This window comes from Glycine max, chromosome 10 (assembly GCF_000004515.6).
Source record: "Glycine max cultivar Williams 82 chromosome 10, Glycine_max_v4.0, whole genome shotgun sequence".
Taxonomy (NCBI): domain Eukaryota; kingdom Viridiplantae; phylum Streptophyta; class Magnoliopsida; order Fabales; family Fabaceae; genus Glycine; species Glycine max.
The window spans coordinates 45,146,161-45,163,625 of record NC_038246.2 but is presented as its reverse complement, the minus strand read 5'-3'; the positions used below and the strand labels follow the sequence as shown (position 1 = coordinate 45,163,625).

At 28.0% G+C, this 17,465-nt stretch overlaps 2 protein-coding genes across 2 annotated transcripts; one reads left to right on the top strand and one right to left on the bottom strand.

The window, feature by feature from the left end:
- Window positions 1-2,463: 2,463 nt before the first annotated feature.
- On the top strand, window positions 2,464-2,937 carry LOC100816937 (ethylene-responsive transcription factor LEP). Its single transcript, XM_026124256.1, has one exon. The coding sequence runs from the start codon at window positions 2,464-2,466 to the stop codon at window positions 2,935-2,937; it is 474 nt and encodes a 157-aa protein (XP_025980041.1).
- A 1,725-nt stretch (window positions 2,938-4,662) lies between these two features.
- LOC100305933 (uncharacterized) lies at window positions 4,663-6,045 on the bottom strand. Its single transcript, NM_001248225.2, has 3 exons — window positions 5,771-6,045; window positions 5,117-5,221; window positions 4,663-4,950 (listed from the first exon to the last, which is right to left on the bottom strand). The coding sequence occupies exons 1-2, from the start codon at window positions 6,038-6,040 to the stop codon at window positions 5,144-5,146; spliced, it is 348 nt and encodes a 115-aa protein (NP_001235154.1). The 5' UTR covers window positions 6,041-6,045; the 3' UTR covers window positions 4,663-4,950; window positions 5,117-5,143.
- Between the last annotated feature and the right edge of the window lie 11,420 nt (window positions 6,046-17,465).

The window sequence follows — 17,465 nt, the reverse complement described above, 5'->3', positions numbered from 1 at the left end:
AAACTTGCTAAATGATTTCAACATTAAGATATCATTTGCAGCTATCTATTGTGACAACAAAGCAACAATCTATATTGCTACAAACCCCACATACCATGAAAGAACCAAGCACTTAGAGATTGATCTGTATTATGTCAGAGAACAAGTTGATAAAGGAGCACTAAAGCTGATTCATGTCAGAAAACATCATCAACTAGCAGATGTTTTTACAAAATCTTTGCCTCAAAATGCTTTTCTAGGTATAATTTTCAAGTTGGGTATCGAAAATATCTTTCTGCCATCTTGAGAGAGGATATTGGCATTGATTATTGAAGCCTTCTTGACCAATTCTAATCAGCTCATTCCGTGCTACTTAATTTTGCAAATTGCATTCTCATGACATTAGATAGGTGGAGAAGATTTTTATTTGTCAAAATAGTTTTATTATTTTTAATTTTATATAACAAGCCTTTTTAATTTTTAGAATATTTAAAAAAATACTGGGGACGGCACCAAAACCCGTCAAGTATTGACGGCACGGAAGCAAGCACCTTCTATATATCATTCCATCTTAACGTTGTTTTCAAAATGTCAATAAAAATAAATTATATTGTTTTTCGATCATATGTATATATAATAGAAATTAAAGCGTTGTTATAACTCTCTTTTTTTGTATACCCTGACGTTGGATCTTTTGGACTTGGTATTGGCACAGCTTGTGCTATATAACCGTTATTACAACTGCAATTGGTTTCAATTAATGCTTCACTTTTCATGGCGATTTCAATCTATTATTATCGCGGCTTTGCTGCATTCACGTATATTATGCACATCCAAACGGGCTTTTTGGCTTAATTACTTCGCTTATGCACCTCTTGCTGACTTCCTTCTTTTATACATGAAAAAAAATCTAGATTGACTTGAAAATAAAGATATATATCTCTATGAAGTACTTTATGTTCTGTTCTAATCATGTACATATTACCTATTAACTAAACAATTACATTAATTGTTTGATTATCTTTATTATTATGAAAACATAAATTGAAATTTTTTAAATATAATTTATTTATTTTAAAAAAAAATGGAAGGAGTCACACAAGACCCGCTTGTAATTGTATATAGAAACCCTAATGTAGTATTTTATACCATAATATTTGTATATTAGATGACCTTGATTCTTAACATAAATTGTGAAGGTCCGCCATATTTAGCGTTGAGTGCACGTCTAATTTTAATGAGCCAATTCGAACCAGTTCGCATCATAAGTTTGCTAAAAGAATTCCTTAAAGGCAAATTAAATGTTTGTAACTCCCGTATAGCAATTTTAGTTTAGTTTTCTATACTTTAAAAATAATACCTCAATTATTATAAGACTTTCACGCGTGGTTTATATTAAACAAAATAAAATCTAACTTTTGTATACACGAATGGCTCATTAATGATAATAAAAAATAACTCCTTGGATCAAACGAAAGAAATGGATTATACGACTATCTTTGCATTATATTGCTTACAAAAAATATAAAAAAACAAAAAAAAAACAGTTATCTTTACATTGTCTAAAAAACAGCCACAATCGGATGAGTTTATAACTTAATAATAAGCAAAAGTTGGCAACATTATAAAACTATAATTTTAACGGCCATGAAATTAAATAATTATCAAATCTCAATTTATAGAAAACACGAACCACATCTTACATACATAGGGGTGTATATATACATTCAAATAGGAAACAGATTGTTCACCTAATTAAAGACTACTCTCACCCATGAGCAGCTTAAGTTTCCAAGACATAAAATAAAGCTAGGCCGTCTGCTGGGCAAAAAAAGTCATGATGAACTTTTGAAGAAATCTTACCCTAAAACACCGTCCAAAAACATAAACCACAAAATCATATCTCCAAACTCTAGTGATCCGTCAAATCCTCTATTTTCTATTGGATTTATTAGCACTTAATTTGTTATATATATCTTGGGAAACAAGGGGCCAAGAGGGGACAGCTTTATTGAATCAGTTTTTCTTAGTTTCATGAATTAAAAAAATAATTAAATTTGTTTAAATTGATCGATCTTCAGTCTGGCAAGAACAAATGGAGAGAGTGAGAGGTTAATTGCCAAAAGGTGGCAACACATCAGCATGTTGCACTTATTTACGCATTATGCTGACTCTAATCATGTCATATGCGAGGAAAACAGGGAAATGAATGAGAAGAAACAGCCATTAGAGAAACAAATGAGCAGTTAATTCTATATTATATATTCCATGATAGCTATGCTTCTTACCTGCCCCACTCCACCAAATATAATTAAATCATATAAACACAATATCTTCTTTCTTGCACATCCTACATTGTTCCACTTCCACACATGGCTTACAATGGAACTTGAACTATATATAAATTTCACCAATTAATTAAACTATACCTCCTCAATCATCCTAGCTATCAATTATTATATAAACCCAACTCTATATCTTTCTATGTCTCAAACAACAGCTCAAGTTTCCAAGACCAAGCCAATGGAAAACCTTTCACCATTGATTTACAAAAACCCCATTAGAAGAACTTCTAGGCGATCTACAATGTATCTTGGTGTGAGAAAAAGGCCATGGGGAAGATATGCTGCTGAGATTAGGAACCCATACACCAAAGAGAGACACTGGCTAGGCACATTTGACACTGCTGAAGAGGCTGCTATAGCTTATGATCTTTCATCTATCAAGATTTGTGGCATTAATGCTCGAACTAATTTTCACTACCCTTTTGTGTCTCTTCCACCACTTCCTATGTCGTCATTGCCTCCTCCACCGCCACCGCCGACCCCAGAGTTGGATCCAAGTGTTGAAGTTTGTCTAGAGATGATGAATGCTGCTTCTTACGATGGTGATGATGAATCTCTTGTTATTGCTTCCATTTTGCAAAGTTTTTCTAATTCTGGTAACTGTTCTTTTTAGTTTTTGGTTCCAATGAGGCTATGGCCTGCCTCTTATCAAATCAATAATTCTATTTTTTTTTCTTTGCTATATTCAGTAGTCGTTAATGTAAGGCTTCTACCAAAATTTCTACATATTTAATTACTTGTACCAAAAATACTTCTTTGGGGTTTTTTTTATTTCTTTTTTATATTATTATTTAGATTTTTATATTATAACTTTGTTTTTATTACTATCATCCTATTTACATTTTTATTTTATTGTTTTAACATTGTAATTTAACATTTTGATAATATTAGTATGATAATACTATACGCAATATAGTATTTAAAAACACACAACGATATATATTATCAAACTAATCAAAATGATGAAACTATAATGTTTGCTTTAGTATGTTATTTAAATTTTATTTTAAATTTAATTAAAATATTTTTTAAAAGCATAATATAAAATTAACAATAGAATGCACAGTACGAAAGAAATGTAATAATTGAAATTAAAAAATGTAATTAAAATAATTAATTTTTAAACAAAAAATATAAGATTTCAAAATTCATTAAAAATTATAATCATAATTATCCAAAAATATATTTTATCCGTAAAATTAATTTTTTATAAAAAATATTATATAAACAAGATACACATCCATTCTTTTCAATTTATATTTACGAAGAACTTTAACAAATAATTTTATCAAAACACTTTTAATTAAAAAAATTAGTTTGACAACTTTCAACTAATACCTTCCAATCATCGGTTAGTTTTCATCTATCAATTATCTTTTCAATTTTTAACTAGTTAATTTATCTATTACTTCTTCTCTCCTTTTTTATTTACAAGACACAAATTTAAAATGACATTTATTCATTTTTATAAAACTTAATTATTAATATTTCTCATATAGACTAAAAATACCTCATATTAAAAAAATAATATATTAGCAAATCATTAGAAGAGATAAATATTAATGATAAAGATAATTTTGGAAAAGATATAAATTTAAGATTATTTTATTATGATTAAATAAATTAATATTTTTTTTAATCTTAATAAATTAAGCAATTGAATCTTATATATAAAAATGAATGAAGTTTTTTTTTCAAAATACATAGTGCTAATAGTCTAACTTGGGTATTCTCTAAAAAAAATTACAATCAGATAAGTGCTGCCTTATTTATCAACATCGATTTAAAATTTTGAATGCTGTGAATGGAGTAAAATGTATTTGATATTCAACTAATTTTTTCTTATTAGATGAATTTATTTTGAAATATAATAATACCTTTAATCATAATTTTATACCTAAACCAAAAATCAAATTTGAAATATTAATTAAAAATTCCAAGTGATGAAACATTTATGTCTAACAACTTTTAGTTTCCTCCCATGTCTTTAGTTATTGAAGGTTAATTATAATGCACATAAATTTTAAAAAATGTATATATTAACGGCACGGAATGGGGATGTTCCCTCTTGATACGGACGAAATAAAAGTAACACACTGTATATATACCATTGTATTTGTCCTGGTTTGACACACCACCTTCTTGCTGATACCTCGAACATCACAGTATCTACTTGTCTTGTTTTTTTTTTCTGTTTAATTGGCCCCTCTTTTGTGCCGGAAAATAAAAAGAATGGTGGCACAATTATATATATATATATATTAACGGTGGCACAAAATAAGATAAATAGTACTACGATACTAAAAATAAAATCTCTTCCGCTGTATGAAGCTGAATTGTAAAGCACAAGCTAGCAATTAAATATTGATATGGATTTACAGGTCAGGCCTTCTATATATATCTGCATAAATATTTAATTCCCACACACGTACAACTCTATCTGAAAATTGCAAAGAAGAAGGAAAATAGGAAAGAAAGGTTAAAATAAACAGCTAGAGGAAGCAAAACTATGACAACTAGACTAACACTAAGAGGAAATTCAGCATAAATTTTTCATTTATTCTCTGAAGGCCTGGGCCCTTGGGTAATTAAGTCCTGACCTTCGAGTATCACACACTTTATAATCCTGCAGAAATTAAAAGTAATATCATTGATAATTAACCTGATCACTAATTAAAAATGCAAAGATTTTGATATCTAGAAAAGAGAAGAAAAATAAGTTTAAATTAATGGGGTATGAGATTTGAGAACAGGGACAAACTTACTAGTAACATTTGGGAAGTTAAACTTACCAACCAAGTGAAAAGCCATGGTATCTATTAATTATGCTGAGGGCCTGACCCATCGCTAATTTTAGACCCTCGACTGCCACGCGTTGCCATTAAACTTGCAATGATCTACGCAAAGTTTTTAAAGATTTTGATCACTAGCTAGCTAGTACCAAAAATTAAATGGGGACTTTATTTTGGATTATTAGTTTATTACACACACATGACATATCCAATGTTTGCATGCCTTCTAGTACTGGTGATGCCCAATAATTAATGACAGAAATCATTTTATGCAACAGGAAAAAAAATTGAAAAAAAAAGACTTGGTAGGTTATATGATTTGTTTAGATTTAATCATGGTCTACATGGTTACATGGAACAACGTTAACATTATCTTTAAAGGTGAAATTGCAAATGTTGAGCGAGTGTTGAGTTGAACCATATAAAATTTAGACCTTAATCATGATTAATTGGTTAAAAAGTGAAGGGTTTTTCTTTTATTTTATTTTTTGAACGCATGGTCTATGAATTCTATGTTCTACATTAAAGCATCAAAGTAAGTACCCACTATTCCCCTTACCTAATACTATATGTTTGTTTTGTTGACAAGAAAGCACACAAACACACACATATGACACATGTAGAGAAAGATTGAGAAGGTAGCATAGCACATACAATGGTTTGATTAGTTGTGGAAGGTGGATCTGCAGCATCTGGGGAGCTTTTGTGGGTTGGAGAGTTTGTAATAGGATCATCTGCAGAAGGAGTTTGTGGCAGTGAGCTTTTCTCTTGTTTATTGGCCTGTGAACACATTGTGTTTTCAGACTCATCAATACCTACACACTTCAAGAGAGCCCTGAGTGCTTGTTGAAGAAAATAGCAAGGATGGTACACATAGAAAGTGGCTGTTCTCTCTTCTTCAATGGATGGTGAAGACCCTTCCATTCTTCGATCTTTACCTTCTGCGTCTCTCAATTAATCTTATGCTTGTTTGTTTCTCTCAGCTCCCACCACCCCCTAATAAATACAGTCCCCGCCTTCTCCAAATCTTCTAACCTGGATAGGTTGATATTAGCTAATATTTCTTCGGGACTTAAGTATAAGTAATAAAAACATAATTTTAGAATTAAATATAATTAAATATTTCTTCTGGACTTAAATATAAATAACAACAAAAATAATTTTAAACTTAAATATAAGTAAATATTAACTAGTTTTTGAAAAAAGAAAAAAAACAAGAAATTACTGTAATGTCTATACTTGGCAGTAGCACTTCAAAGTATCAATTAATACTGCCATCTAGAATGAATTGAAGAGTTATAAAAGCTATGCTACCTACTCCAGTAAAGATGTCAGGTGATAGCCATTAAATATTAACTCGGTGAAAGTAATTGTGTGTATCCTCTTGTCCTTATTGCACCTGATCTCATTTTCAATTACTACTTCGTAGTACGTTGATTGTCGTATGATATGAAGATTGGTCGTAGAAAGTATTAGGCCCATGACGGATGAGAGAGTGTTTGAATGATAAACAAGTGTAGTTTTGTAAAATTTGTTTTTCTAATTTAAAGTACATCTTGACACATATAATTACATTATTTGTATTTTATACCAGCATTTGAGAACCATATTGAATATATAAGGGTTTGACCCAATTATAAATTTGTAATTGTCTTTGTTTCCAACAGACAAATTAGCCTGGCCCAGATTAAGATTACGCGCATCTAAAGGACCAGGCCCAATGCAAGTCCCATAGAAACATGAAGAGAAAGAAGACAAAAATAAAATAAATAAGGCCGAACGTTAGTGGCCTTGAGAATCTCTTTGGACTTTCATTTTGAGAGAGATAAAATTTTGGTGAAAATAATTCTTGAAAATTGCCAGAATGGTAGGAGACTGTATATTTATACAAAAGTTATATGATATACGGACATAATTATATTATGGGCATATCATATGACCAATTTTCTCTTGAAAAAAATCCGTTTCAGCCGTTTAGTTTTGATGGTAGTAAAGAAGAAAGTCCTTTATTACTATAAAAAAAATTATATTATGGGCTTAGACCGTACAAGTACTTGAAATAAGATGGAAATTACCATTCTCACCTACCAATTGCTATTAATCATAATGGAAACATGTTTTCCTTGGGTGTTTGATGAAAGTGCACATCAGAAATGTATTTCTATGGTGTATGTCAATGAGATAAACCACAAAATCACATTTGTGTTTTACACTCTTATCAAACACAAAAAGGAAATATGATTCCATTATGTATTTCTACACAATAGAAACACATTTTTGTTGAACAAACACAAGCAAAAAACAATGTTCCTCTCACACGGGTGAAGGAGACACAGGATAAAGGATGTGAGGTAGTGGGAGCAGAAAAAGGATAAAGGATGTGAGGTAGGAGATGAGAAATTGGAGAAGGAGAAAGAGAAGATAGAAACAGGTGAGAAGAGAAGGAGAAGGGGGTGTAGGGAAACTGTCAACAGGGATAGTTTCGTCCTTTGCATTGAATTTGAAAACGTAAGGGGTGAATAGCAATCCCCAGTTGACAATTACAAGCCATTTTATTTTATTTTATTTTAAACTTAGTCGGCATTTGCTACAAATTTATAACAAAATAAAAACAATACCTTTATTCAGGTAGATAGAGCCATAGGGAGCTAAAAGGTCAATTTTTTATGGTTGAAGCGATACACAATTGTTTTGTGCATAAAATTACGATTTTAGTTTTAAAATATAGCTTCCAATATAGCAAAAATTATTATAAATGAATACAAATCAAACTTAAGGCTAATTATTCCCCAAGCACATGTCGCATTTGTTTAACTAAAAATTAAATGATAATTACACCTAACAGTTTGTTAAATTAAATAAAGTAAATAAGAATAAGAATAACAACAATAAAGTAAACATGCATACACACGTGTGAGTGTGAAAATATGAGGAGGGGGTTTGGGTTAGGCCCAAATTGTAAAATAGAGAAGTAGTCCATCTTGAAAAGGCAAGGGGCTTTTTCATGGGCCCCTCAGACGAATGTCTGGTGAATGCGACCATTTGGTTTTTTCTATGCAACAAAACATTATTTATTTGTAACGCATCATGATTCATGAGGTTCCAAACGAAAAAGAAACTTTAAAAAAAAAAAAAAGAGAAAAAAGTCACACGTGGGACTGGGGAAAGTACCTCTCAACCAAATCAACAACTTACATAAAAGTCCAAAATTAGTGGGTTTGGATATTATTATTTGGTTTGGAATTAAATTGGATGGTGTTAGACAAATAGATGGATGGGTACATGTTATGTAACTAGGAAAAATATGTCTCTTTCTGTGAACACCACAAACTTCAGGCTTAGCGTTTGTCCTCATGGTTGGAGGCACCGGATAACAGACATTTATATCTTTTATTATCCACTGCTTTTTTATTATATTTAAAAAGATTGGTACGTGGCTTTTCTCATTTTCATACATAAAAAACCTAATCCAATTAATAATTATGTTTTGCTTTGCATAAGCAAACTTTTGTTGCCAATTTTAAAAATATTTTACGGTTTTTCTTTTTCCACTTGGAAGAACTTTATTAGGACAAAATAATTATAGAAAGGGATTTTATTAGGATAAAACATAAGTTTCAAATCCAATGTTTTATGATGTGTAAACTCGTTGACACTGTTGTTTTTTTTTTCTTTTTTAAGCGGGAAAAGATGAAATGTGAGTTGGAGGAAATATTAGGTACAGTGCAAAGAAAATAATTACTAGAGATAAATGTTAATATTTATATTTTACATTTTATTATTCATACATGATACATGTATTTCTCTTTCTATTGCTGTGAACACAATCCAACAACTATGTCATCAATATGTTTTCATGTAATTCAACAGCATCTTTTATCAGTAATTTTTTATGTTGATAATCGGTTGCAACATTTGAAGTTTTTAACACACTTACCGTATCCCCTTTTTCTAAAAAAAAAGAAAAGAAAAAAAACTTACCGTAAGCTTCTTTTTTTCAAAAATAACCTTACGCTTTTAATATTCAGCAAAAAAAAAAGTACGCTTTTAATAATGTGAAGTTTGTTGAACATTTACCGGTAATTAATACTAAAATTAATAAATTTAGTATCATATTAAAATAAACTAGGTCTAAATCAATTAGAAAATATGGTAAAAAAAATTATAAATATTTTTTTCGGAGAAAATTTTGTCACGGTAAAATATTAGTTGGCCAAGTTATTGAATAGTCCCTTCATGTTAAAAAATAAAATAAAAAATATCCCCTTCAATTAGACTCCATTAATATATCTAAATATTACTTTTGTAAATAATAATAATGTTTTTTTAGTTTTAAAAAAATGGTTTTTATTGGCATGTTTTGGTGTTGTTGTCGTCGAGGTCGCCTTTACAGCCCTCTCCTCTCCCCGTAAGAAAAGTACTTCTGCAATCATTAATGCCATTAGAATCCAACATCATAAACTCCATTAGAAAATTTATTTATAATTTTTTTTTCTTATTCGGTGTCAATTTAAACTTGATTATGTTTTGTAACTGATAAATTATTTAAACTAAATTTTATATTTAAAATTTTCCTTAGTTATTAATTAATCAGATTTAAATATAAAAATATATAATTAAAACATAATTATAAAATGTTCCTTGAAACAGGCATATATTACAACAAAAGGGAAAAAATTAATAGTTTTTTCCTCTAAGAAAATATAAAACTGTGAATTTAAGTTTCAAATTCCACAACTTGCCTAATTCAACTGGAATTTAAAATGTGTTATTCACACTTCTTTAAAAAAAATTAAAATTAAACATCAAAGAGCACTACTTTTAAAATTGGTCGAACTGAAAAGCCGATAAATTGATCAGGTATTCTGTTCAAATTAATCACTAAACGGATTTGTAGGAATATATAGAGTATCTACAATAGAAATTGCTTAGTTGCACCGATTGTTTATCAATAAAATATTATTTTGATATGTTGTAAGTGATTTTATATGGTGTAAAATTGAAGAAAATTATTTATTAATTTAAACATATATTCTTATCAGATTCTTCGTATTTCAATCTGTGTAACCTTTTTTTTATGATCGAGCTCTTTCTTAATTATGGGGTTAAATACTTAAAAATGGAATCCGACATTTAAATAAATGTACGTATCAGTTATGTGTGATAAGTGAAATATAACTTATTTTCTTTTCCTGATATTAATAGTCGAGGAAAATAATCGAGTTGGTAATTATTTAGGATGTCCACTAAAGACTATATGTGGTCGTATTAGTAGATTTCGTATAACATTTAAGTTGCTTAGAATTTGGGTTAAATTAAATATAATAGAGAATATAGAACTTGGATAGAAAGAACATTTGTGAATTAAATAACTTGTAAATATAAAATTATATTGAAAAAAAATTAAATTACTTAAAAATGACGTGAAATAAAGTAAGTTACTTATATGAAAATGAGAAAAATATTTAAGATGCTATTAAACAAGCACCTCCCTCTTTAATTTCTTGAAAGATAAAAATAAATTACAAGTTATTTTATTCTTACCTTTCTATTAAAAGTAATTTTATAACTAAAATATTTTTTACATTATCCTTTTTTGAAAGACGTACTAAAAAACAATTGATTCCACGTAGCCAATTGTTGAACTTTTTCATGTTTAATTAGCTTTGACTTTTTTATCCTGGTAGTCTTAAAATGGTGGGGACAAATTCTTCAACCGGTTAAATATATGGTGTACGCAATATTTTGACAATACTTTTAACATGCAACAAAAAAAAAAATCCACGACAAGCATGTAATACAAATATTACCACATAAAATCACAAAATATCACAGTCACACAAGTATAATTTAATTTTTTGAGTCAAGTATAATTCAATTATACTTACAAAAGTTGTACTATTCCATTGCGTAGTCCAAAGTGTGGACAACAAACAATCATTTTAAAACCACCCATGCTGTAGCATCCATACATTTTTTAAATGAATTAGTGGTTCTTTTAGTTAATTTTTATTTCACTAAAAAACTATAAAACAAAAATGAGTGCTATATAATTAATGGACTGTGTTCAGTATTTTTAAATAAAATATTTTCAATAATCATTCCAAAATATCCTTAAAATAATAATCATTTCAAACACAAACAATGTTACCTCTTAATCAAAATTCTTTCATCGGAAGGAGTTCAAAGGATTTTTTTTGGTATAATTTATTTTTTGACAAAAATGTTTAAAATAAAATTGAAGCTTAAATACAATTTTCTCACACTCTTTGACATCTCATATCTAATGTGATATGATATCATATACCAATAAAAAAACGATTTTTCACATTGTCATTTTAGATAAGTTCCCTAAAAGTAGATATAGCATGTGAATTTATGGCTTTTTTGCAATATTAAGATAGATATTTTAAATATGTTGATAAATAACTGATTTAGAAAATATGTTCCACATTGATCATAAAAAAGCTAATCTACAAAGTATTTTCTACAAAAAACAGTTAGCAACTAATCTAGAATATGGACACCTGATTAATACATTTAAGGGAAATGACTTTTCTCCCCTGGAAGACCTTTAACATGTTTAATTTTCAGTTATAAAATTAACTTTAAGGTAAAAATAATTTTACAAACAGATCAAAATTCTTAATTTTACATTCATTTTCTTTTTATATACCAAGAGAACTTGTATTAAAATACACATTGCAACATTTTTAACTATAAACCAATTATATACTTTATCCTCACTCCCACCATAACCTTCATCTAAAATATAACCTAGCTAATGATGAATTTAACCAAAAGAGTGACAAAAGTTACAATACTACAATAGAAAGAATCTATCAACAACGATAACAAAAAAGATAAATACATTCTATTGTATCGCAAGTCTCGTCATGGACATGGAGTGCAATTAGTGCTAGTGCCCCCACTTTGAGACTTTGGGTCACATGGTATGGTATAGTACCTCCTCCTTGACACGAAAAGATCACGTTCCAAATCATTTATCCCTAGAAAGCAGTGGCCAGAAAAGATACCTCATTATCTTGGGTGGCCAATTTAGAAGGAAAAAAAAAATCATTAAAAAGTTTTAGCACGAGAAGCTCTCCACAATTTAAGCCCCCAAACAATAGTCAACACTGAAGAAGAATAAAGGATAATATGGCGGAAAGGATACAGTGTTGTTTGCACCCAAACTCTTACTAATGTGGCTGACACAAATGGACATTTGATAAGGATAATTGATATCATAGTCCCATGTTTTAGGCTTTATTAGACTCCCTTAAAAATAAAAGCAGCTAGAAGGTACATCTGGCAAAAAGATAGTGTAGTGTAGTAACTATGTGGGTATCAAATCTTACCTTATATAATAAGCTTTTGTTAACGCGTTTTATAAAATAAATTATTCAATAAAATATATTCTATCCAACACATTAAAATACAAAGAATGGAATTGTTTTTTTTAACGGCAGTAATTAATATTGAATTACAAATAATGGAATTGTAAATAATTCTTAACATGCCTTTTTAAAATTTGTAAGTTTAAGCTCTTTAAATTAATTGTGGATATTTTTTTTATAATTTTAAATGTTTTTTATATTTTCTTTATATTTTGAAATGTATACGAAGCCTCAAAAAAATATTTATACGATATGAATGTAGTTGACAATTCATTGCAAGTAGTTTATAATATATTTGAGTAACTTATAAATTAATTTGTATAATTAATTATTATTCTTTTAAAATTTAAAATTCAATCTCGAGATGACTGATTAAATTAAAATAAAGTTACAATTGTTGATCACTTTATTGATGGTAAATATTAACATTTTTTAGACACTATTTGAAGTTGCAATTGATATCTTATAAATTTTTATCCCGTCTGAATTTTGATATTAATTATTTTCTTGTCTGATAATAAGTAATTAACTACGCCAAAGATACCTCCTTTTTAAGTTATGTCACTTCCTGATACTGACGTTGAAAAAAGCATGCAAATGCTGCATTGTATTCAAGTTGGTTTTCCAATTGTAGCAAGTCAACTTTGTTTTTTGGCATGAGATGTTCTTTACATCACATTAATTAGTTTTTAATATTTATCAATAGCCTGCTTAGGTAGCTAATTAGCTTCCCATTATTCTTGAGATATTCGGTAATTAAAGGACGATTGAGATGAATTGTGGGTAATTAAAGGACGATTGAGATTAATGGATTGGTTAAAATATTTATTAAATGTTTATTTTTTAAGGTTATATTCATTGACAGATCCACGTTGTTGGGTGTGAGAATAATTGCCCCATAATTTTTTTTTTTTTTACATGGATATATATAATAATATTTATTTTTTGCTGCCAAAAAAAATAGTTTTGCTCCTATAAAATATTTTTTCTTTAAATGAATGTAAAATATTATAAGAGATAAAAGAAAGAATAAGTTGATATTAATTTTTTCATTTTATCTTTTCAATTTTTTATAGTATTTGTAATGAAAAAATCATATATTTTAAAAATATGAAAATATGTAGAGAATAATTATAATTTGTAAAAACATAGGTATTTTAGATTTTTTTTGGCCTACACTACACATTGTGTATTTTGCAAAAATTTGTAATATTTTTCTTGTATGAAAATATTTTTAAAAAAAATTGTCCCTAATAAAAAAATCTCTGTATCTGCCACTCCTATATGTATCTTTTCACAATATATTTTTATAGAGTAAGAATGGGTGACTAGTTGGTTATGACCAGTTGATTACATGAAGGGTAAAAAAAATTCATCTAAATATTTAAATAGTTATATATTTAAAATTTAAACTTAAGATCGAGTATTAACTAAATTAGAATAATTAAATGTTAATTAATTCACTTTAGTATTAAATATCCACTTTGTCCCGGTGATTTTAATTTTAATACTGTACCATGGAAAGAGTGGATCTCTTTCAAGAAATAAAAGAGAAATTTCTATTGCTATGGGGTCTAGCCCCTCCCCTCAGGGATCCTTTCTTTGTCCTCATTTCTTGTCATGATTTGAAGCTTAAGAATCAATCTCTGAATCCTCACTTGTATAAAGCCAGAAATAGAGAAATCATGCCTCTGACGAAGTGTTTGTACTGTTGCAGCATTTTCACAAATAAATCCTTTAGTATTTAGATCAACTCCACACCAAATGAGCTCCTTCATTTATGTTTTTTTATACATAAATATATGATACTATACATAACACTTCATTTCTAAATTTTGAAACTTAGGAATTTGGAAATGGTTTGCCCTGATATTCAGTCTACACGAAAAAATAACAATGCCCTGAAAATATAAAATAATTTTATATTATAATTTAATTATAAATAATGATCTTAAAATTATTTTACATCATCATTATCCCACAGAATAATTAAACTCTATGTTAAACAACTGATAATGATTAATTCCTTAAGAAAAAACTGATAATGATTAATTTGTAAGGTTGGTTGGGTTAGATATTAATCTAGATTCATGATTTTTTAATTGCATCCTTAAACTAAAATAAAAAGGTCCTTGTAATTATATGATGATGACTTAAAACAGTCACAAAATAACAATTAAAATTTTAGAAAAAAGAACAATTTAAAAAAATTTAAGGATTCAATTTAAAAATCTATTAAGGTTCCTGTGTTGTGTTTTAGAAAGATTCTTAAACGTTTGTATGAGAAGTATTTTTTGGCAATTTTAACCGCTAGAAAATTATTATCACAAGAAATTAACATGTGATGCTCAATATAAAGCATCACATCATCAATTAACAGGGAGACTTAGTAGGAGAGGCCAAAAACATTAAAATACAAAAATATCAAAAACTAAAACTGATCATTTTTTATTATTAGAAACTAAATCTGAAAATTAAAAAGCTTCTAAGACTAAAAATATAATTAACACTATAAGAGTGTAAGTGTTACTTTGGAAATTTTGGCTGGCTGGGATGTCTCACCAGTCGCAAGTTGATTGAAATTTGGGTCTTGCATTTTCACATTCTTCCTTTCACTTTAATAGAACACAGTCCCCTTCGTTGGTTTTAATGATTTTGGGGGGATGTAACTATAATGTATTTCATTGTTTCTGTAAAACTACTATATATATAAACTCATATATTTATGACCATCTATCTATTTTTCTCTCTATATATTTTGGTACATACCAATTGACATCAGATGTTAATTTTTATACTTATAACTTTTAATAACTTTATATAAGATACAAAATCAGTAAATTCAACTGTTAACTTATTTAATTTTTTTTATCATTATAATATTATTAAAAATCTTAATGATCATTTTTAGTAAGTTTCATCTCCTAAGTATTTTTTTTATCCATAAAACTTAAATCAATTTTTTTTATAAAAAAATTCAATATCATTCCAACCAACATTATTATTATTATTATTGATATTTAGTATGTTAGGTTTTATATAAATTAGATATTTTTTATAATGTATATATATTGATGGAAAAAAATGTATATACAATTATTATTTCTCACGATTAAAGTTGTTCTCACTTGTTACTTTTTTGTATCTCTTTTATATACACGTGTGTGTATAATTTTATTTAAGGTATATATATATACCTTAAAAGGAGCAAAGTCTAACAAATAATTCATGAATTATTTACTGTTTTGCATTTTAATAAAAAGCTTAAAATCAAATTTGTGTTTTAGTCACATATGACATTTCCTTGCTTAATTATTACTTACTATACTATACAAATACTTAATACTTAATTTCAAAATAATACTTTACACTTTTATTAACAATTAATATAATTGGACTGTCTCTCAAATGCCATTTAGTGTATGATAAAATTCATAGTTGGATTCGAATTATTTATATAATAACATTATACGCCAATTTAAATAATGTATTCATGCAATAGGAGAAAGTTGAGTCGAATCTCTGTAAGTTATTTTACTTTATTGCACCACCACGACCACCACCTTATAAAGCTTCTGCCTGTTTCTTTCACTGAATCATGATAACACATTTGGCTACTCTTGATAAATAGAAAACATTAAAATAGTTAGGTTAGTCAAAGGCATGCTGGTGTAATAACGTGAAATGATATGATATGGTACTTTAGGTTACTATATATAATTTGTTGAAACTTTGATTTCCTCTAGAAGCCAATACTAACAATTATCATAGAGCATCTTCTCCATTTTATTGGTAGCTTGGATAGCAATTTCAAAACTTAGTTCTTGTGATTAGAGATGTCAATACATAGAAAGAAAATCCACTTGAATATGAATCTGACAACTCGTATTTTCAGTTCCCCTGCTCCTGTTGTTATATAACAAATCCCTCGCACTTTAATCAGGATTTTAAACTGGAGCTGATACTAAAAATAAAGTATTTGAACATTTCTTTTTTATCACTAACAAGCAAATGTCTGGTATATATGTATTTTACCGGGTACTTGTAAACGGAGAATAATTATAAAATATAAAAATAACTACAAATTCTTTTAGTAATAAAAACATATACTAAATTATAAAAAAATGGGTGTTCAAATATTTTAATTTGAACATTTTAACAATATTTATTTTACATGAAGGTATTTTAATCATATTTTGTAAATATTTTATTATGTTTTATATTAACTGAAACATATTTGAGTATTAATTAAAAAATTAAAGTATTTTTTTTATTTAATTTGGAAATAATGAAAGAATAAATATTAACTGAATTTTATATGAAAGTTTAAAAGACATGAATATTATAGTTTTATAATTTTTAACCATTTCAATAATATAAACATTCTAAAAAAATGCAGAATATAACATAAAATAGAAATACGGCAAGAATGACGTGGGGCCGTAATAGTCTCAAGTTCAGACGCTTTCTGTTACTTGTACCCGTGTCCAGTTACCCCTTTTATTCCATTAATACCTAATTTCATTAATACCTAACAAATCATAACTAACTATGTATGAAAAACAAATCAAGCATCAGATTTACCTAAAATTAGGGACACATATGCATACCAAACAATCTCAAACAAGTTTGATCACTTTTAACATAAAAAATTAACAAATGAATGAGGTGTTCCATCATTACATTCTTATGGTCCTTTGCAATTTGCATACACAAACGGCAACCTCTCCAGAAATAAAAGTGATGGTATTAATAGCAATTAAAAAGGCATGAGTAATTCATGGAATTTCATGCACAAATGGCAACCTCTCATTCAAGAGATAGAAGCAGTGACATTAATAGCAATTAAAAGACATGAGTAGTTAATGGAATTGGATTTTTGTTTTATGCAAGTAAAGAGAGAGAAAATATATAGGAAAATCAATAGTAATGTAAAAGATATCAGTAAT